General features: G+C 40.4%; 1 protein-coding gene across 1 annotated transcript in view; it reads left to right on the forward strand.

Annotated features, from left to right (window-relative positions):
* The window catches only part of cntn4 (contactin 4), a 159,983-nt gene that overhangs the window by 123,720 nt on the left and 12,834 nt on the right, over positions 1-23,429 (forward strand). The window contains exon 12 of the mRNA XM_031280507.2: positions 13,560-13,687. Within this exon, the coding sequence (XP_031136367.1) occupies positions 13,560-13,687 (128 nt within the window). The remainder of the gene's footprint in view (positions 1-13,559; positions 13,688-23,429) is intronic.

A 23,429-nucleotide genomic window follows, 5' to 3' on the forward strand; every position in this document is an offset into this window, starting at 1 on the left:
TAGGTGTAGAAGACAACAGTCGTGTTTGCAGTGTGTGGATGGGTGAATGTATGGTGTGATGTGTGTTGTATGGTACAGCAAACCAAACAAAGGACAACATGTTGATATGGATGCAGTAGGCCCAGCTAGAGAGAGAATGAGGGACTGACGGCCTGAAAACATAATGCCTCTGGCCACGCCAGCGTGGAGACATAAAAAAAAAAAAATGCATATTGTTGCCATGAAATCTCACAGCAACCGTTGTCATTTGGCCTGCTTGGCCAGTGATCAAAATAACATTTATTGGTTAGTTTGGTTGTGAAATGATAAGACAGAAACACTAATCTTGCTGGAAAACACTCCCTCTTCACTGGTTTAAAGTGTCTAAATCAACATTGCCTTATTCATCAGTGCATTCACTGTGGGTCAGTACAAATAAGCTGCGTCTTAATCACACATTTACATTGTAGATCACAGCTTATTTAGACAATCAGTTGGGATGGCCGTGGGTTACAAACTACAGTTAGCAGGCTAAAGACTAGGAATGTTTACACCACTGGCTTCTGGCCTGATGGCAGGAATTGTTGGCATCTCTGACCAGAATGGTTGTTGTGGTTAGGACTTGATTTGTCAAAAGGTCTTCTACTTTGTGATTGTATAAACAAGAGAGTACAATGTGTGTAAGATAAATTTGAAAAATGAAAGTCAAGCCAAAATTGTCATGTCATAACCCTGTTGCCTCTAACAGTGATGCAAGCCATTTTGTCCACTTTCCCAACAAGCCCACATAGCGACAGTTGTGTACCATGAGACGTCTATCCCTTTACAGTGTTCTACATTTGGGAGGACCCATCGGGCTTTAAGAATTCTATTTCACATGGAAAGTGGAAGCTAGCAAGCTAGGCTAACTAGCTGATTTGATTCGAATCACGACATGGAGAAATGCGCAGAATCACAGAGTAAAGTATGTGCTCAAATCACAAAGCAATGGCATCATCGTTGGTCACTAGCTGGTGAATTACATTTCAGTTTCTTCATTTTGGTAATTACAATTTTGACCAAACAAACACCAATATAAATATGTTGATATCTGAGCAAAAAACTATTTTAATTTCAGTTTGACTTTAAAGATCACAAATTATCATGTGCTATCACTCACAGAATTTACTATGGGTCACAAAATATGTTTGACTCAGTTTCACCTTTCAACTTTTGAATAGAACAGATGTGAGCCTAACTACCAATGATGGCCTATAGATATGCTATCTATATTTATATTTGTCACATTTAACTCATTTAAGTTCTACAATGATGAATACTGGCAAGAAGACAATGTGGAAAATGTTTTTGTAGTTCCCAATATTTTAAATCTCTATGGAAAAGAAATCGGGTCAACACAGTTTATATCTCATTACACAGTAATTCCATGTCCAAATTACACGTATCTTTCTAATAAAGAAAACTCCATCAAATCTCCAAATTGGCCACATTATAGTAGCTTGACACACTAATGGTTGTTTCAAAGTCTGCGCAATTCACTTTTTAATAACTCAAATGCCGTTGGGAAGTTGGCCCGAATGTCAACCCCTGCTTCCACCCATATTTCTTTTTTTATCACTTGTCACAAATTGAGCTCAGATCTACACTTTGAGGCCTCTTTAATTCTGCTTTTTACTTTTGCCAAACTATTGACACACACACGTTGAAGAGCAAGTGTGCCGTATGAGTCAGTGAGCATAAGAAATTACTACCGAAGGATGTTCTCTGACTCATTTCGTGCCTGGAGCTGTTTTAAAAAGCATCTGCTAGGTGTGTTTATAGCTTTAAGTGGTGTCTGTCAATGCCAGAGCTGTAGGTGCAAACTTCAGACTTAAAGACTTTAAAAATTAAAGTAGCTCAAAAGTGGCTTATTGAGTTAAAGTGAGAAGACACAAGAGGGCATCTGTATGTTGTCCGGATGTTGATTAGTCCATTAGTCTGTAGAGGGAACAGCACTTGCTATAACTGGATCGGCCAGATTCTATCTGTAGTCATGACCCCCTGGTACACTGTCCCTCTTGCATATTGTATATCCCTCCTACATTGGCAGAGCAAATAAGCATGGCTGTCACGTAAATGAAGAGATGTCTCGCAGAGTGATCTCCATTTATAGGCCCATCTGCTCTGCCAGACGCACTCCAGAAAGAATCAGTGTCAGGAGAACACCAAAACTGTGGAAGAGGCACAGCAGCCAGCTTTGCATTAATTTGCTTATCGCATATCTTCTTATCTTTTCAGGATGCCTTAGTTCTGTTTCAAGGAGATTTTAATAAGAGTCCCATCAAATGTCTCGGGGCTTAATTTTATAATGGCTTGGAATTAATAAGCGCTGTATGGGAACAGGTGTATTAATAAAGGTGGTGATTAAATGATTCGTATGAACGGACGGCCCATAACTGCTATTTCAGGATTCTCATTCTTAGGCTGCATGCTGTTATTCTTATTAAAAACATTGTTTCTCATGTTTAAATGTCGCTTCACATTATTTCTCATCAGATCTCTAATTTCCTTATTTGCCTCTAATTGAACATCTGCTTGTGAAGTGGAGTTCTGACTCTCTATGGAGGTTAGCAGTGTGAGTGAGCAGCGCCAGGCCTGAATACTGAAAGCTTAAATGTGCCCAGAAGGAATGAATTCATTACTTTGCCTTGACGAAAGTTTTACTACCTGACAAGGGCTGCTGTGGACAGCTGACTGGTGCTTTTCATTTTGGCTTTGCCTACACCTCTCCACCCTGGCTGTATAGCTTAAAAAGCCATGTGAAGGAGTGTGGTCTCTTTGACTGAGAATGGGAGCAAACGGAGGATTAGTGCTTTGCTGATCCTGGCAGCTGCAGACAAACACTCGACAATGTTCAGAGGTGCCTGCTAGCACGCATATCCGCATAGCAAATTACTGTAAATGTTTTATTTATCCAAACATGTCTCAGAGTTAGAGTTCCTCAGGAGGCAGACATAATCTCATTGGTTGGTTGAAACCTCAGTAGTCAGAGCCACATTTCTACATTTCTTTTGGAAAGAAGTCAGGTAAATGGACTGAACTTGATTAGGAGGCTAATGAAGGGATTCATTAGTTAAAAGCAAATCTTTCTCTTTTTAAAATCTTTTCATAACCATGGCATGCATGATGTTGGAAGGTCAGCAGGGAAGCTTACATTGAAGGCTATAGGCAAGTAGGACTCATTTGAACATGAAAGGCAGCTACTGCAGGCTAACTAGCACACCCAGATGACTTAATATGGCTTGAATATATTTAATTAACAGAAAGTAGCAAGACTGCAAGGCTTTATAATACTAGTTTTTCTTCTGCCTTCTGTTTTTCCGCGCCTTGTGTCCAACCCTTGGCCATTGTGCTATCCAAGTCATCTGGGACAGACTCTACATCGGCCTTTGCTTGTCAGTCATGATCACAGGCATTCATTTCAATTTGTTGTTGTATTTATAGAACAACAAAATGAGATCAATTTACCTTCCAGCCATTATGGCCGTGCCTCCCACATCCCACTGCATCACTCACAGAGAGAGTATATCCTTTAAATCATAAAGACTTGAGATAATGCAGTGCCATAAAGTTTTGATGTCTTTCAATCCGACTGCACATTTGATATCATTAGCCATTTTTGCAGTTTTTTCCTCTGCTGGAGAAGGGGGGTGTAAAACACATCTCTGCGAAGAATATGGTGCTGACTGACCCTTCCAACCCTTGTTCATTGTGTTACCCAAGTCACTTCACTGTCACTTCAGTCGTTGAAAATGAATCACTAGTTTGATATATTTGTGGCTCTAAGCAGGGAGGACTGCACCATGTGTGTCACATGCTGTGATTATCAGATCAATTTGGATTAGATGAACAAGAAGCTCATGATCTTGACATTGCTCACTGCGATCTAGCAAGGATGGATCGTAGGCATTTTCCTGGATAAGAGACTTTATTTTAGTAGGTTGTACAAGAGAAGATTGCCAGTTCCTTTACTCAGACATGAATCCTAATCATCAAAATGACTTTGTTAGGCCATGTGTGTGCATAATCATGCTTTATTTTATATATACAACATGGTAGATTATCTTTGTTAAGATCTTTTTTAAGAGGGTTAAGAGTTTTGAGATCAGTCACAGTATCAACTTAACATTCATAGTTGGCTTATTTGTCCAACTCGAACCTCAGTTGACCATTTGCCAAACCCCTTTCACAAACAGTGATTGTCTAATCATAGATTAGTAACTAAGCAACAGCCAGCCTTTCGAGCTTTGGATTTAAAGCAGTGTGCATGGAGAGTTTGAATTCCAGTGTATTTTTGTTTAGCCTAAAGTGCAGGCTAAACGTTAGCGCCTCTGTCCTGCTCTGTCTTGAAGTTTACACCCAGCCACCCCACTGCAACCCCAGCCACCTCGTTATCTGAGATGGCGGTACTGTTCTGCCGTTACATTTTTTGTCTTGCATTAGAGACATCTAGTGATGTAAACTTATATTGCATTTGTGTAGTTATATGTAAAACCCTCTCTTTTCATTAAGTCCCTTCTTTCTGCCTCTACTGAGAACATATTGAAGTTACTTTTCTTTTACTTTTTTACCTTTGGTAGCTTTTGAAGATCAAAGTCTTTTTTACAAAAATATAAAGCTCCTACCTTAAAGCACTACACTCTACTCTGGTTTCCTGGGTCTTTACTTCAAGGGTGTAATGTAAGCTATCTGGTAACCTAACCTGTACAAAGCAAGAGTAGAATAGGTACTTTCGCAGTGGTTAGTCTTCTCCTTAAAGGAACACGGCGACTTATTGGGACTTGAGCTTACTCACCGTATCCACCAGAGTTAGATAAGTCCATACATACACAGTCATCTCCGTGCCTGTCGTAACTCTGTCTGATGTCCCCAGCGCTAGCCTAGCTTAGCGCAGATCCTGGAGGTAATTGGTAGTGGTGTAAACAATAATCGATTCGGCGATGCATCGCAATGCGGGGCATACACGATTCAGCATCGATGCGGCAAAGTGCCATAATCGATTATGTCGCTGTTTATTTTATGGCCTTGAGTGGACAATAAAGTTGTGAAGTTTCAATAGCATACACACATAGCAGCCAATGAAATCTGTTGTTCAATATCTGACTGCTTGTATTGCCTCATGACTGATGAAAAATTTGCCTTGTTGTGTGCAGTAGAATTTTGATGCATCGCAATGCATCGTAGAATCGAATTGAATCGAATCGTTACCTGGTGAATCGTAATCGAATCGAATTGTGAGAGCAGTGCCAATGCACACCCCTAGTAATTGGCTCCATCTAGCCTACTGTTCCCAATAAGTGACAAAATAAATAAATTTTCCTATTCACATGTTGTGATTTGTATAGTCAGACACGCTGTGACACAGCCATCTTCTAACCGTATACATACTGGGAACTATATTCTCAGAAGGCCAAGCACTGCTATGTGGGTGGAGTGATTAGCGCAACACCTGAAAAGCACCGTTGTTACTCTCTGCTCCTCACCACGGGGCTTCTCAGGTGCTGCGAGCAAATCACTCCGCACAAGTAGCAAAAGTAGCAGTGCTTCGCCTTCTGAGAATATAGTTCCCAGTATGTATATGGTTAGAAGATGGCTGTGTCTCATGTGACATTATTTGTACACGCTGTGACTATACAAATCACAACATGTAAATAGGAAAATGTTGGCATTATTTTGTCACTTATTGGGAGCAGTAGGCTAGTTGGAGCCGGTTACCTCCAGGATCTGTGCTAAGCTATTCTAGCGGTGGGGGCGTCAGACAGAGTTACGACACGCACGGAGATGAGAAGGGTATGTATGGACTTATCTAACTCTGGGGGATACGGTGAATAAGCTAAAGTCCCAATAAGTCGGCATGTTCCTTTAAAGCATTTACTGTTTTAAAATACAAACAATAAAGCATAAATCTAACTTCTGTTTTACTTTTCCAAATATGTAAGCTAAGCATCTAAAACTAAAAATTTTTTTTTCATTATACTTATTGGAGATTAGCTAACAGTCAATTGATGAATTGATAAATTTAGTGATGCATATTCCAGACTTTAATCTTGTGACAAAACACTGAGTTTACTAAATGTAGTCTGTCTCTGATACTCTTAAAATACATACAGTAACAGTAACACTACACTACATTACATACAGTCACAGTTTTTTTCAGTGCTCTACAAGGGTGTATGTGCATTGGTCTCCTGTTCATTTTTCAGGAAAACTTAAATCTGAGGTTTTACTGAACCACTAAGAATGCAGAAAAGAGAAATAGCAAGGAGGAAAGAAGGACACAGAGCACGCTTTGTATAAACATATTTTTAAATTATAGCCAAATTGACATTTTAAACTCAACTGTTTAACATGCCTCTGACTTCTGGTCAGAGTGATCTATATTGAAGGACACTTCCCTGATGGACAGACTCTACATTGGCCTTTGCTTGTCAGTCATGATCACAGGCATTCATTTCAATTTGTTGTTGTATTTATAGAACAGAAAAATGATTAATAGATCAATTTACCTTTCAGCCGTTATGGCTGTGCCTCCCACATCCCACTGCATTACTCACAGACAGAGTATATCCTATAAATCATAAAGACTTGAGATAATGTAGTGCCATAAAGTTTTGATGTCTTTCCATCCGACTGTACATTTGATATCATTTGCAGTTTTTGCAGTTTTTTCCTCTGCTGGAGAAGGAAGGGAGGGGGTGGGGTTGTAAAACACATCTCTGCGGTGCTGACTGACAAAGTCAAATAAGTCTTAGACCAGAGATAAAGTGAATTCTGAGATGTTTGCTGAGATTAGGTCCAAACCCTCTTTACCCATGTGCATCCCATGTACTGCTCGTTGGGATTATTTTTATCTGTAAGACTGTGGCTGGTATCATTTTTCAAAGTGAGAATCCGCCAACGCAGCATGAGTAATCCATCTTGGTTCCTCTGACAATTTCCTGTGGAACATGTGTGTGCTCTTTATTCCTGAAGGGATACCTCAGCACACAAGAAGAGATGAATATCTCTGGAAGGGGGATAAACCAGGAGAGCAATTTGTGATTAAAGGAATCCTTTGTAAGTACATTCGCAAACCTCTCTGCAGCCCATGCTGATGTGACTCACTCTCACAATGCAATTACCAACACAAACACAACATGTTCCACAGGCGGGAATTAAGACATACTCAATCAGTCTGCTTCATTAAGACACCTTCCTATAAAAAAAATCCACACTTTTACAGAACATTTATTCTGAGAGTGTTCATTTGCACTGAGGTCCTTTGACAGTAGACTTTTTATTGTTGTTTTTTCATTATAGGCAATAACAAGTTAATATTTCCATGCCTGGTGACATTATGTGATCCTGAGCATTTATTGTTGAAGTGAGACCAGATACCAAAATGTCTAATACATTTAATTTCATTCATCTCAGCATTAAGAAAATTGAGGCTTAACTTTTCTTGTTATTTAGAAAATAAATCCAGAAATGGAACATCTAATTTAAAGGTGCTCTAAGCGATGTCACGCGTTTTTTAGGCTGCCTTTTTAGGCTGCCTGTCCCCTGAACACACTGTAGAAAAACGCGGTCTCTGTAGACAGCCCAGGCTCCACAAACGGCAACAATAACAAACTGCGCCAACCTGCACCACCAAACGTAACAAACAGTGTTCCAGCCAACAAGAAGCATTTGGGGGTGGGGGTTGGGGGGTTAGTGCGCGTGCACATGAAGGGGGGTGTGGGGAGTGGAGGAGAGAGAAACATGAAGAGGGAAGTTAGCTAGAGGAGAGCTGTCCTAGACAACGACAATACAACGACAATACTTCGAACATCAGTGACGTCACCCAACATCACTTAGAGCACCTTTAAATAAATTGCCTAACAAACGGTACCTACGACTGTTAGTATTATAATGCAGTGCACAAGTGTACAAGTCCTGCTGTTCTATTAAAAATAGAACAGCTTTTTTAAAGTTTATTAAAAAGGCATACAAAAAAAGAAAGAAAAAGCTCTATTTATCCTACCAGTTGAGGCTATGGGGAAGAACTTACCATTTGTTTCCCTGCTTACATTATGATAATACACACTGGAGCAGTAGCGGAGTAGTAGATTAATACTTGGTTCGGAGCCCAGCACCCCTGTCCACTGGTTGTGTTTTTATCTAACAACAATATTGCCAAAGCAACTTTAATGCTAACCGTTGCCCTGGTGACAATTGCCAATACACAGTGAACCAAAAGGAATGTAATTGCAAGTATTGCACTCCACTGTTAATGTAGCCCAGCAGAAAAGAAGAGCACATAACTCGGCTTCCAGTTGCAGAGTTCGCCTTTGTTGAGACCTGGAGATTGAGTGCTTATTTTGTGTCAGTCATTCTTATTCATTTGCTCTGTGTTAAAGCAAGCGCTCCCCGCAATAGCGGTTGCAAAGGTACTTGTTATATTGTTGTTGAACTTTGATTGACACCTCCAAAAGATCCCTGTCAGACGGGCATTTTCTACTAGATTGAGGGTATTTGTCTGCAAGGTACAGTGCTTTTGTACTGCGAGGGTAAACTGTAATCGAGCTGCCGAGGCATTGATTTGCGCTTCCTTTTTGGCTACCAGGTATTTTAATGTGATCAGGCCGAGCTCTGATTGACTGATAGACCACAACTCCTCCTCCTGTACTCTGTTTCTTCATCCCACCAACTGTCATCTTGCTCACAAAACTGCTGTCCAAACCTGCCCTGTAGCATTATACTCCAAATGTTAAACCCAAAAGCATCCAAAGCATGTTAAATTTAGTCGGGCACATCTCTCTCTTACATTTCAAATACCCTCAAAGCTAATCATCTCCTACCATTACAGCCGTGTGGTAATGCTCTGATAATTTGCTGCAGTCAGCTAATGATCCCTGTGACAAGTTGAGAGTCATTGGTACAGCAGAAATCAATATCAATTACACCTACATCGGAGAATTGTCAAAAGTAAATGCCCAGGTGTCCTTGTTCCTCCAGCGTGAGCCAATCGCTTTGTTGACTGAAAGAACAACAAAAAGAAATAACATCAAGAGCGTACCTGCTTTGTGGTCTCTAATTGATGGTTAACCTTGATGTTGACAACATCACAAGAAAAAAGAACGCATATTAATTTAGTCATGATGCTGCATAAAGCAGACATCTGAGAAAGTGAACCGCAGTTGCTTCGCGCTCGGCAGGTTGTACAGTCCTGGGTCTATGCTGCACAGCTTGGCTTGATTTATGCTACTGACAAGGCCGTTTCTCTCCAGCACAGCACTCTGTGGGGAACCTTAGGAGAGACAGCCTTTCAATTTATCTCAGACAACCCCTCCCCCATATACACTTCAGGGTTTTTAAAGCAGCCAAGAGCATAGATCAACACCTAAAGTTAGGTCCCACCCCTTGTCCCGGCTCAGAGGATGTGGTGACCTCGCCTCTTTCTCTGCACATTCGCCACATTACAGCCTCTCACCTCCAGTGCTGTTAGCAACACTGACATTTTTGATACAATTATGATTAGAAACATCACCTGCAGGTAGGTCGATGATGGTCAATGTGGGTCGGAAATAGTAACACAGGCACACCTTATCTGGGAGCTTACCATGGCAGGCAAACACAATATCAAACACATCCCCTGCAGTACTTTTTTCACACTTACTTATTTTTCTTCCATTGACTTGTCTGGTGTAAGTGGATGGGTGCTTCAATGGTGAGTGGAGCACACTGTGTGGACACTGAGGCAATAGTCTTTGTGTAAAGAAGGCCTTGGCTGGACTAATTATTTGGTAGAAATACCGTAAGCTTGCAACGAGCTCTCTTCCTGTGGTCTCATGGCTGAGTAATCCCACTGATAGAATCTTAACCCCTATTTTCACAAGCCGGATTTATTTACCCTGTTAATTAAGTAGAGACGCATACAGGCCTCCACCCTGCAGTCATGCTACCAATCAGCCATGGCATCTCAGAGTCACTAAGTATTCATGAACAGTCCTGCTTAAAACCCCTCAAATCAGGATCTAATCTGTGATTAGGCATATTGTTGTTGCTGTATGTTGAATTTTTATGAGTGCACTGCTATTCTTCGACGACATTAGCGAGTTAGTGTGTTTATGTAGAAAGCGCGCTAACACGATTCTAATATTTGAGCATGAGGCTCCAGCTGCTGCCATTAGAAACTCGCTCTAAATTCCAGACCCACACTTATTTCAAAGTTGCTGCTCTCAACGCACAATTTTCTTGCCTTTTTTTTTGTGGCTCATTATTTGGATTGTGGCAGTTTCCTTTCACAATGTAGAATTTATCAAACAGATCAAAGACAAAATATGTCTGAATGAAACATCAAAACCAGGCTTTCAAATGCTTTTTTGATTATGGGGAAGCTTACAAAAAGGCAACGTCTGCATCTGTTAACAGCATCTCAAAGAGAATGTAAGGAAATAACAAAAACAGGCTTTTACTTTGGACCAGGCTCTTTCCTGCGATTTCCACTTCACAGTGCTGGTGATAGCTGCTCTGTGACTGATGTTATTTGTCTCTTTCATCTTGTCACAGAGCAGGCAGGATCAACACTGTACAGGCCCTGTCCTCAGAGGCTTGATCTCACCCAAAATACACACCTGTGTTTTTTAGGATTACAGAAGTGCATTTGGCCATCTCGCCTTGTTCAAAATAATCGCCTCCTTTTAGGAGAATTATTGCTTTGTCCATTAAACCTGTGTGAGGCAGGGATGAAAGGAGTGGTACTCTTGTTCATCTCACCTGTGAATTATTGATACCTGCCCCTCCGCTGGCTTCTCCCAGGATGGAGGTGGGAAATGTCTCCTCATATAATGGGCACATCGCACATCGACATGTTGTCAGTGCCATGGCAGAGACAAGGGAAGGCCGGAGCAAAACTGAAAAGTGTTAATCGTAAGCCTTCATCTCTTATTCACCGCTGCTGTGCCTCGGTTGACTTGTACTGTATTTGACCTCATCTGCTCTTCCATTAGCCTCAGACTAAAATGACGAACACTTATGCAGACAGCCCGTCTGCTCATCTTTCTGTACTGTCTGTGAAAGGGAAGCACTTCCCCAGTCTTCATATAATGCTTCAAAAAAGGTAGACAATGTGGTGAACGGCTACAGTCTTGGTTCCACAGGAGGGCTACTGAGGATTTAACTCACCATAAGAGCCATTGTGCTCACATGCGGCACCATTGCTCACTCTCGGCAGAGCCTCCTCTTACAAGATGCATGGTGCACAAGTAACATGATAGCTATTTTGTCCCTGAGGATGAGTGGATTATGGATACACAGAGCGCAAAGCACAAAAGCAGGTATTTAGTTTTGTTGAGGTGGTGCTGTGAGCCTTGTGCTGGTTGACTTGAATGGGGTTAGAGCTCGTGCTATTTGAAATAATGTTCTCTTTCAGTGTTTTTTTTACTGATTGCAAAAAGGCCACTGGTCAATTGATAATAGATGCATACGTGGTAAAATGTCACTGTTAACCTTAAGATAACATGAGTCATCAGACAAACTTTGCTAAATGCACAGAGCGCCAGCAATGCAATTTAATTAATGAATAGTAGTTGTTTTAATTGTGCTTACTCTGCTCAGGGTTATGGCCAGTTATAGGACCGTAGTGCCATTTAGTGGCCCATTCTCTTCAAATTGATCAGCCTCCCGGTTTGATGTCAGTAACTGTGCGCCATCCCACACAGCGATATGCCCTTTGTGTAACTAATGGTCATTGTTGGCTACTTTGCATTCAGCACTTTTGTCTCAGCCTGATGTAAACCAAAACGTCTCCACTCAGCAGCACCATGTGGTTTTAGAAGTAGATTATCTTACACCGACTGTCTCTGCATTTTCTTATCACATCCACCACTTTAAAAATACTCCAAGTAGACAGTGAAGCAGGGGGGGAGTGGATATAACACTATGTCACACCGGATCAACCACATTTCACAAGTACATCCAGTTAAATGCATCACTGATGCATTCAAGAAAACACCCTGCTCACATAACAGAAAGAGTTGATGAACTGTTTTCTGTGCCATGTGTCATTCAGACTTCTACCACGGCTATTAAACACATTAAGCTCACTGTTTTCAGCTCAGACTGCATCTTCAATTATCTGTAACTTTCAAACGGTTGTTTTGAATCAATTAAAAGCAGTAGAGGAATAAGTTTAAGCTGCCTATAGGAAGTGACATCAGTCTAGAAAGCTAGTGTGCTGATACACAGGATCTGTTACTTTGAATTTTGGTCCTGTTGCACTGTTAATGAATGCGTTTTTGAATACAGTAGAGACAGACCAACATTATCATTCATTTGGATGTTTCTGGCTGCATATTGAATGTATGTCCAAAATCCCTTGTATATATCCTTTGGTTTCCACCAACTCTTGATAAAAAAAAATATGGATATGCTTTTCAGGTGCTAAGTACTGCACTACATTCACCTATTGGTCAACGTTTTCTGTCTGCAGTTTTACACAGCTGCCTACTGTGGTTGGAAACAGGGTTGATGACAACAATGAGAGTAAACTGTAACAAAACAGCAAAGCAGGTTGTAAGAAAGATGCGAAAAGACTATAAATTTGATGGGAAATGCAGATAATTCTCTGTTGATTTGTAATTTCAAGTGACCCCTTTCACAATACACATATGTTAATATAAAAATATTGATTGGTGTAGCTTTAAGTGTTTATGTGTGTTCCTGCAAATGTGTGGAATAACTCACACATGTCCTCCAAATGTGTGGAATAACGCACACATGTCCTCCAAATGTGTGGAATAACGCACACATGTCCTGCAAATGTGTGGAATAACGCACACATGTCCTCCAAATGTGTGGAATAACGCACACATGTCCTCCAAATGTGTGGAATAACACATACATGTCCTGCAAATGTGTGGAATAACGCACACATGTCCTCCAAATGTGTGGAATAACGCACACATGTCCTCCAAATGTGTGGAATAACACACACATGTCCTGCATATGTTTGGAATAACGCACACATGTTTGCATATGAAGGCCACACATCTTCCCTCCCCCCCTCACAATCAGGCTGACGCTGTTTCAGATTTACAGTTTGCAGATTCAGCAGAGCATTTCAGATCATTAAAATCCAGCGAACATTAATAAGTTGGTCCACTCTTGATTTCCCACAGTACCTTGCTTTCAAGGGCACAATTTCCATTTTTGCTTGTTATTTAGAAAATGTCAAGTTTTGTTAAGGCCTTTCGACCTTTTTTAAAGCACTTGTGGCCATTGTATAAAGGGCATGAAGCATTGTTGTCCTAGATATCTTGAAGTCATAGGGTGAATTAATCACCCCTGAAAATACAATCCTATTTCTCATCGTTGTCATCTGCAAAGAAGCAGAACTTAATTAGAGACACTGAGAAATGTTCTCTGCTGTGTTAGTCACTTGTCTTTGCTGCTACGTCAACACCATGCCATGCCATGCCACACAGTTGAATTTGTACAATGTCTGCACAGCAGCATTTGTTGCTAATAGTACAAGGTGATGCTACGGCAGTAATATAAATTATTTTCTTTTTTAACTACAGGGTCTCCATCTTGGACAACGGTAACCTTCGGGTATGGAATGCAACCAAATCTGATGCAGGTCTTTACACCTGTGTGGCAAGAAACCAGTTTGGCGTGGCAAGCAGCACAGGAAGCGTCACAGTTAAAGGTATTTCCTATTTCCTCTTTCCATTTCATCACTGTCTCTTTTGCATTTCAGTCAGCAGGGACTGTGACCAATAAAGTACCGGACACCTCTTAAAGAAATGCATGTTTTTCACTCTGACAGCACGTGGAGTTGCTTGATGTTTCATTCTGCACCTTGAAAAACTAACCAGAAGTATTTGATTTCATAAATATTACATGACCAACACAGAGAAGGACACTGATTTTCGAAGACTCCAACCAGCTAGTTCTCTTCGTATTTGGATAAGTCATGAGAAGCAGGGCTTTTTCTCATTGCTGTCATTACTAGAGAGACAGACAAACCTGGCTGCTATGTTTGTTTGCAGAGGTGTTGAAAACATTCAGCTCACTGCCTCAGTGCCTCCAGTACTGACAGAGGATATACTGTGTAAAAAAAGTGTTGTTAGATCATCTAAGCTGGGGATTGTATTACTGCTCTGGCGCTGTGACTTATTATATTACATAGAAACATTTTTACCTTCATTAAGGGTGTTATTTTAAATGTTATTTCAACTGACCTTGCTATATCAGATCACTTCTGTGTTTTGTGTGATTTCTCTATTGCTACTTAAGTTCACACAAGATCAACAACTGTTATAAAGCAGTACATCAGTGAGATTACAGTTCATGGTAGATATCTCTGCATTGTCTACCCTCACTTTGCCCTCTGTGAACTAGGTTCTAGACAATTTCTTGTTTTGTTTTTTTTAAAGATTATTTTTTGGGCATTTTAGGCCTTTATTTATACAGGACAGCTGAAGACATGAAATGGGAGAGAGAGGGGGAATGACATGCAGCAAAGGGCTGCAGGGCGGAGTCGAACCTGCGTCGAGGAGTAAACCTCTATATATTGGCGCGCGCTCTACCAGGTGAGCTACCCAGGCGCCCGGTTCTAGACAATTTTAATTACAAAATTGAAAAAACAAAGAAATACAAACAAGCCATAGTGATTTTTTTCGTTATCACAGAATAGATAAGTGGTGTAGCCAGATCGTAATCACTGAGACAGCGCTGTCGCGATAGGTATTGCAATATGAGACTATTGATAGGCTGACCATTCCCCTAACACCAATTGCATCTGGACTCTTTTGCACTGACACTGTTTTCTCACTTCTTCAATAATAAAAATTAAAGATCAGCCTATAATAGTTAAATGTCATACAAATCAATTCCAATCTACAACCACATGGAAGGAATATGGTAAAAGGAAATTGTGGGGCATCTTAAGCCATCCCCTTGTTGTCTTGCTGCTCTACCAACAAGCTTCTTTAAAAAATGTTTTTAAGTGTGTGGCGACAGATTTACTGCAGATAGTCAATAGCTCATTTTCATCAGGTAACTTTCCTTGCCTTGAAAACTGCAATCACCAGGCCTATCCTCAAAATAAGTTGTCTGGATACATCTGTGACTACCAACTACTGTACAGACATAATTAACCTTCCTTTGTAAGTAAAATCATTGAAACAGTTAATCAACTAAGTAACTTCAAATGGTTACTTTAATTAATTTAAATCTGGATTTTGGCCCCACAACATAAATGAGACAGCTCTCATTAAGGCTCTGATTTATATTAATTTAGAAACTGATTTCAGTTCTAGTCTTATTAGATCTAAGTGCTGATTCTGACATATTTGTCTATACAATACTGCTGGGAAAACTTTCCAAGTGGTTCAATCTTCAGGACAGGAACTATTTTGTCTCAATCTGTAATGATTCGTCTGAGCAGACAGACATGATATGTGGGGTTCCCCAAGGATCAATCCTTATACCTCTTCTATTTAACATTTATATACCTATATAAGGCCACATTATACACAACATTAAGTATCATGTAATCAAGTAATCATGCAGAGAACAACAGAAAGAAGGAAGGCTGAAAATTAGCGTTCATCTCGACTCACGTTTTTGGTTGTGATAGTCAAAGGTCGTAAATCTTGGTGTAATCTTGGTCTCAGAGGAACTTAAACAGGCATGTCAAATTAATTACACAGTCTGCATTCTACCAAATCAAAAACATAGCAAGAATCAGAGGATTCATGTCCAGGCACGACTGATAGAAACATATCAATGCTTTCATTTACAGCAAGTTAGATAACTAATGCAGCTGGGAGAGTCCTAACAAAGACTAAGAATACTGAAGACATTATATCACTACTCAAATATCTTCACTGGCTTCCAGTGTGTCAGAAAAGAGTGTTTAAAGTATTGCTGCTTGTATTTAAGGCCCTGTTTACACAAATACACTGGTGGGTGAAAACGACAAAATATTTTATCAGATGTGCCTTTCGTTTAGACGGTGACGGCATTTTTAGGGCTTAAAAACGCAAAAACAGTTGTTTGCTTCGCGCTACTAGGGAGAGGAGAGGGAGAGAGGAGGAGGAGAGGGAGGCAAGTAGAAGGAAAGTTCTACGCAGGCGTGCAGACTTGGTGGATCGCATTTCACACACTTTTGCGTCACCATATGCACGCAGATTTGCCCCCCATAACGCTGTCTAAACGCAGAATAAAAGTGGAAACGCAACAGCACTTTTGCGTTTTCTCTTCAAATAGTTTCCATCTAAACATAGCCTAAATCTCTCAGTGGTATAGGACCAAAATACATCTGACTGTCTATTACAATATGAACCCTCTCAGCCTCTCAAATCATTCATCAGCTGGAGGGCTGCAAACTGTTCCCAGTGTGCAAATTAAACATGGAGATGCAGCATTTACTGTGCACCACAGAGCTGGAACAAACTTCCAGAGGACGTAAGCACCAACTTTGACCATCTTTAGATCAGGTTAAAAACTTGTTTGCACTGCCTTTGACTGAACCTTAAATACTCATCATAAAAATACAGTATATTGCATCTTATCCTTATGTCTCTGTTTTAACATTTTAATTTCCCTTTTAAAGGGTTTCTCATGCTGTTTTTCTTTCTTTTGAAATGTTTTTACTACTTTCACTTTAGATTGCGTTTGTGTATGAAATTATTTGGGCATAAAGTGCAGTGCATTGGGTAGCTTTATTCTGTGCACACTGCTGTTTTTCTCTCCTATTTCCACTGGGGATAGTTTTCACACCTCCTCTAGTTCCTGTGGGATTTGCTGACATATTCAGTGAACTATACCATCACTTTGACCTCCTGTTCACGGAGGTTGCACAGTTCATTTGTGTAAATGTTATTTGTTCTGCCTTGACCTTCCTCGTTGGCTGGCTTGTGCAGATTCATAGAATTATTGATCTTCATTATATTGGCCTTAGGGAGAAAAGTTCATGACTCATATTTCACAAGGTTTGGTGTAGATTACATGTATATTTCAACAGATTTTTGGAATCCTTGCATTCAGTCAGAGAGCTGCCACTGCATTTCTTCAGTTTCACTACAAGCAGCTTCTGATATGTCAAGGAAAAACCCTGTGGGCAAGATTGTCCTCAGCAAATTCACTCAGAACCATTATTCACCTGGGAGAGAATACGGTTCATCCACATGTAAACAGCAGCACACACTAATACTAATCGTTTGCCTGTGTTGGTGATAAGGAGACCTTTCACCTGTTAGGCAATGAATTGCACAGGGCAATGAAAATAAACTAATAAAGCAGTGCCAAAGTCCTTCAAATGCACCAGACTATGTGATGAGAACTTCTGTATTCCTCTCTAAAGTTAAATCATTTTTTCATTAAGTCTTAAAGACAGCTTCTCCTTCTTCTCCTGTAGTTTATGATTTTTGCTCAAAGGTTCAATCCATTTAATTGTCTTCTACAAGTTAGCGATCTGTAGAATCCTGTGTCAGCCGTGTCAACAGCAGGTCTGCTAGAATATCTGTTGGATTTCTTTTTTCTCTCCAAGTAGTTCCTATAGAAAAGTAAATTATTTTTTAGCCTCACAGGCAAGCGTTTGATTGAATTCTTTGAAAACATTGATTAATGGTAATGTGAATAACAGCAAGAGGAATACTGTATATATTCAGTAATTCCCGTTTCACCAGAAAACACATCACATAATGTAATTTAAAGAAAAAGTCTAGACCAGCGCTTTCTTCTGTAAATCACTCAAGGCATGTTTCCTGTTTCTGTTGAATTATAAAAGATAGATTTCATGTATTATGAATGCTTGAAAAGTCAGCAGCAGTCAAGAATGTAGGGAGAGCTTAGAGTGCACCTTGCCGCTGATTTATGCTGATGCCTCACTCTGCCTCCCATTTACGACTCTGGCTTTCTATACAAAAAATTCAGTAACCTTTGTGTAATTGAAGTGAAGGAATTAACAGTACAAAATGTATGTGTATTTGTATTTTTGCACATGAACGTGTTTATTGCTGTGAAAGTTTAAGCACAGAGCTCGACTTCGAGGCATAATAAAAAGCACAGCATTGCTACACCCTGCAGGTTACACTCTGCACTCTCCTTTTACCCATTTATCCCACACTGTGAAATGAAAAGGGTACAGAACCCCCCAGCCAATCAGTGAGTGTGGGGGGGGGGGTTGTGGGCGTGATCCTGCCGCTCTCTCTGTAGGTTCACGTTGATGCAGCTTGATTTTTCAATCAAGCTGCAAGGAAACACAGCGTAAACCGCGTATGTCTTCTCAGCATAAACAGACAGTTATCCACTTATTATTCTTGTGAGAGGGAATATAAGTTGTATTTGACACCCTCTCTTACTTGCTGCCTTTCCATCATCATATGTTGTAGCTGTTTTCTGCAGCTGATGTTCCTGTATATGATCTTGTGCCTTTCTGTCACAATCTATATTGTTTAGAAAATGGGATGGGGTAATTTACATGCACTATTTCATTGAGGATTGGAAACCTGTTTAGCAAGGAGAAATGTGTGTTGCGGGAGCAGCCCTTATGGGAGATGACAGTAGTTTATTCAAATTGACTTTGGTGATATGAATGCTGAAAAATACCTGTCAAAAAGCATTCAGCGTCTCTTGCTGTGAATGAGCCACCTAGCAAACAGCGGAGGAGCAGTCACAACAGATGAGCCCAGTTAATGTCCCCATTATTCCAACACTGGGGGGATATTAGCAGATTAATTGCACTTGATTATAAATGTGCTCCCTGAATTTTGATTACACTGGAGATGAGCCGTTGCAATTAGGGTTTCCTCCCATCATTACAGATGGTCAGTTAACCCAAAACTTTTGACCTCATACTGCGTTCACTTCTGTAAACCCTGAAGGCATTTCATATTTTCAACACTGTGACACATCATTGCAACCATTTGCTTTCGAGGTGTTTGGAAAGTAAAACTTAGTATTTTCTCTTATTTGTTATTGTAAGATGTTCTTGGTTTTCCCTTGTATATAAGGTATTTCACACTTTTTAGGAATGTTAGCAACAAATGGCATTCCAGTCGTTTTTAAATAAATGCCTCAACAACTAGTGGATGGATTCCCGTGAAATTAAGTTCAGACATTTATGTTCCCCTGAGGATGAATTGTTATCACTTTGGTGATTCCTTAACTTTTTGAATACCTGCCAAACTAATACTATTTCCATCAGCCTTGGCTGCGTTTTTTCTTTAGGGCTAATTAGAAAATGTTAGCATGCTAAAACACTGCATTAAAGGTGCTCTAAGCGATGTTGGGTGACGGCACTTCTTGTTGACGTTCGAAGTATTTTCAAACAAAACGAGGCTAGCTCGCCCCTCCCTCCTCCTCATCCCGTCCCCTCTCCCTCCCTTCCATGCTTCCGCGCACTAACCCCCACCCCCAAATCCTTCTTGTCGGTTATTGGCTGGAACGCTGGAAGACTGTTTGTTATGTTTGGTGGTGCAGGTTGGCACGGTTTGTTTTTGTTGCCGTTTGTGGAGCCTGGGCTGTCTACAGAGACCGCGTTTTTTTACAGTGTGTTCAGGGGACAGGCAGCTCGCGGATAGTGAGGAGATGTTTGCTGTATGTGACAAAAAATGTTGTAGCCTAAAAAACGTGTGAGATCGCTTAGAGCACCTTTAAGATGGTGAAAATGGTTAACATCGTACCTGCTTAACATTGGTATGTTAGAATTGTCATAAGCATGTTAAGATGCTTTCATTTGCATTAGGACAGCCTCACAGAGCTACTAGCATGACTATATACACTGGCTGGGTTATGCTTGAATAAAACTAGCTCGTATGATGTGTCTTCTGAAAATGTCGGCAGGCAAAGTATTTATAGCTGTTCCAAATGGCAACTCTCAAAGGGGGGAGTGAAAAGTCTGCTGCCACAGAGAGGGGCAAGACGCGATAATTGTTAGAATACGAGGATAACAGCACACATTTTCAGACAGTCTCTGCTGGAAGACATTCATGGTGTTGCACTCTGTAATAATAAAGCAGAAATAGTTCTGTAAAGAATGCAAGAGGGTTTATGAAGAAAGAGGGATTAAAGGAGAAGTCCAAACACTGCACAAAGTGGGACGGATGTTGGATTGTCGGTTTTAGAAGTTACAATTCCAGCATCGGAAAGGAGGGAGGGGGTTTCCACTTCTAATGGAGTATGGCCTTTTTAATCTTTGGCTTTTGGATGTACTGTATAATACAGAAGATACATCATCTGATCAGTTACAGACCTAAAAACATTACATTTTTCACACCAAAGTCTGGGAGCCGTATTTTTGTCCAAGCAAAGCCTTTCAGCCTGTCTGACTCCTGACAGCCATATAGAAAAATAATGAGCAGCCATCTGTCAGTGATCACCAGCAGGTTGCTACAGATGTGCCACTGCACAGCCTGTGAATACGGTGTTGAGTGCATATTGGATGTATCTGTTGATCGAAGTACACAAGGGTTTCCCACAATTGAAGTTTGTCCTTGAAAAAACGTTTGATTTGTGCTTTGGAAAATAAGTGGCGTTCAAAAAAGTGTGTAAGAGGAGTTTGTGCTGCGCTGATGAAATCACTTTTCTTGGTTTGTTGATATGAAAAGCAAGGGGATGGTCATGACACAATTGTTCCAATATGACCAAATATTACACTGAGGGCTTTTTAAGCAACATGGAATGCAATACATGTTAAGGTCAGGTTACCTTTAAATACATGATATAATCCTTAGCCCCTGTGTACTTTTTTAGTAACGGCCTTTGACCTACCAGTGAAAAAGCACTTTCCTTTACAAGTTTGTGCTTGTCTTGAACCTACATGCCTCTGCATCATCTGTGTGAATCTCAGCTTGAAGGACTTAGAGGGTGAAGCTTTTCTCTGTTAAATTTATTTCCAAAATCCCCAGATCACGTGGCCCGTGGCTCTTCAATGCCCTCCTCTATGCATTATTCAAGATCAAATCACTCACTTTGTGTTGAAGACTACAGTGTCTATAGCCTACACTCAAGGAGAATACACTCTTACACATTACAGCTATAGACCATTAAAGCTGGGGGGATTCTCCACAGGAGTGGAAGAGGAGTGTGAGCATTATTCATGATGGCTGCTGTTTGTGGGAAGACTGGTGAAACTGGCCGTGTGAGGCCTAGCAGCATGCCTCAGAGAGGAACATGGAGTCATTTGGTAACTGTTAGCTCGCTCTGTTTTCTGGTCAGCCATATGTAATGCTTGTGCAGCTTCTCTGAGTGTTCCCATTGTGAGCCACTGTCAGTAAGTCATCTGTTTTGGCTCAGTTCAGGTTAGGAGTCCAACTTGATGTTGCTTAAATAAAAAGATATGAATTAATGTCTTATTCATTTAAGCATTAAAGGTCCAGTGTGTAACGTGTTTAGTTGTTCATTATCAAAATCTGTGTTGGCCGTTCACAAACTTGTCCTTTTCATGAATATTTACCACCACCATCAATTCCAAGTATTCCTTTTGGCTTAAAATTTTACATTTGCATTCACATGAACTGGGGTAGACGTTCCATGTTCATGCGCCATCTTGAAATACGTTAGCCGGTAAGGGACATACAGGACATACTGCTCCGCCCTTCGCGTTTTCGCTGTCACATGATAAACTCACAGGTGCTGCTAATGCTGCTAATGGGTATCGTAGGACCAAACGTATTCAAAATCCAAATTTCAAGAACAGGAGTCATCTTCTTCGCCCAGAAAAAGAAAAAGGATATTGAAAAGAGCAAAAGACCGTCTTTTTGAAGTGTGAAGGCTACCGTAGCTGTAATACGTACTTTGAACTGCGTGGTGAGAGAGAGTTGATTGCGATATATGATCTCAACGCTAGATGGGAGAAATTCCTACATATTGGACCTTTAAACTATGTAGGGGTCTTCAGCTTAAAAAGCTCCATCTGACCTTATTTTGCATGGCATTGTTTTCACTTCTCAAAACATCAGGATGGATGGTTGGCCCACCAAGCATGTCGCTGTGACACAGGAGACCATGGCAATCTTTTTTTAGTCAGGCTTTATTATACAGGTCCGTTATTTCCTAATCATTTCCTAGGAAGGTTCCTGAAAAGGCACTGGTTATACATAGTGAAAATAGGTCAACCTTAACCCAAATAAATATTCAATCATTATTTATTTTGTTCTTGTATGTTGAATTGTTTGCTAACCTGCAGACAAATTTCACATTTGCTTGTTCAGCTGACCTGCTGTGCTATCGTCTAGGTTACGCAAGTAATTTATTGGAATCAGTTAATGTGAAAGTGAAACAAACGAACAGTGTCTCTATCTACTGTCCAAGGTTTCTCCCTAAAAGGAAGTTTTCCTCACCATTCAAGGTTTCTGCCTAAAAGGGAGTTTTTCCTCGCCACTGTCGCACTAAATGCTTGCTCTTGTGGGAATTACTGCAATTGTTGGGTCTTTGTAAAGTATAGACTGAGGTCTAGACCTACTCTATCTGTGTCTCGAGATAACTATTGTCATGATTTGGTACTATGAATAAAATTGAATTGAATTATTGTCCCTATAATGAGTACAAAGTGAAGTAGAGAAATAAAGATCCAAGGCACTCTTCTTGTAAAAAAATTAAAAAGCCTTTATTTAGATGGCTAATTTATATTTACATTAAAAATAGAACTGGGCCGCAACCCACACTTATCGGCACAAAGCAGCCAATCTTCTTACTGGGAAATTGGAAATTATTCTAAAATATTCCTTTTTTTGGGGGGAAATTCAAACCCTAACAATACTTTAACTATATAAGGACCAAAACAGAACGGTTATTTTTGGAACCGTGATATGGGTAAGTTTTGGTGACAACCATACCTTAAAGACAACCATTAGCACAAGTGTATTTTTAAGCTTTGTGAAATAATTCTCCTGAATTACAAAACGGTTAGTACAGTCAGTGGTGTCGGAGTGGGGGTGGAAATGGGACTGAGTACCCAGGGCCCTTATGAGAGGAGGGCCCAAAAAGATACTAGTATGAATAGCTGTGGATGCTGGGAGGGGCCCATAGGGAATGCATTTCTACAGGGGCCAGAATTTTGTGCTGCACCCCTGAGTACAGTACAAGTGGAATTTGTTATCCTGCTAATTTTTTTTTTATCCTGGTTGGCGAAATCACGCCTTTAACACTTTTTGGTTTTCACACATTTAAATGTTTTCAGTTGATTATTCATGTAACAACAGATGACTGAGGAGAGAATTCTTTTTTTTAAGAATCTTAAGTACAAACTGAAACATGTCATCGCCGCCCACCTTCCTGAGGTGCCACCACGTCTGTCTCAGCATGTTAACATGCTCTGTATCTTGTCTCTGATTGACCCGGTTAAGTGAGTGGGTTACTATCCTCTCCTTTACCGTAGCAGCAGGTAACAAGGCATTATACAAGACGGAAATCAATCAAATTATGCTCAAGAGCCCAGT

Source organism: Sander lucioperca, chromosome 6 (assembly GCF_008315115.2).
Source record: "Sander lucioperca isolate FBNREF2018 chromosome 6, SLUC_FBN_1.2, whole genome shotgun sequence".
Classification (NCBI taxonomy): Eukaryota; Metazoa; Chordata; class Actinopteri; order Perciformes; family Percidae; genus Sander; species Sander lucioperca.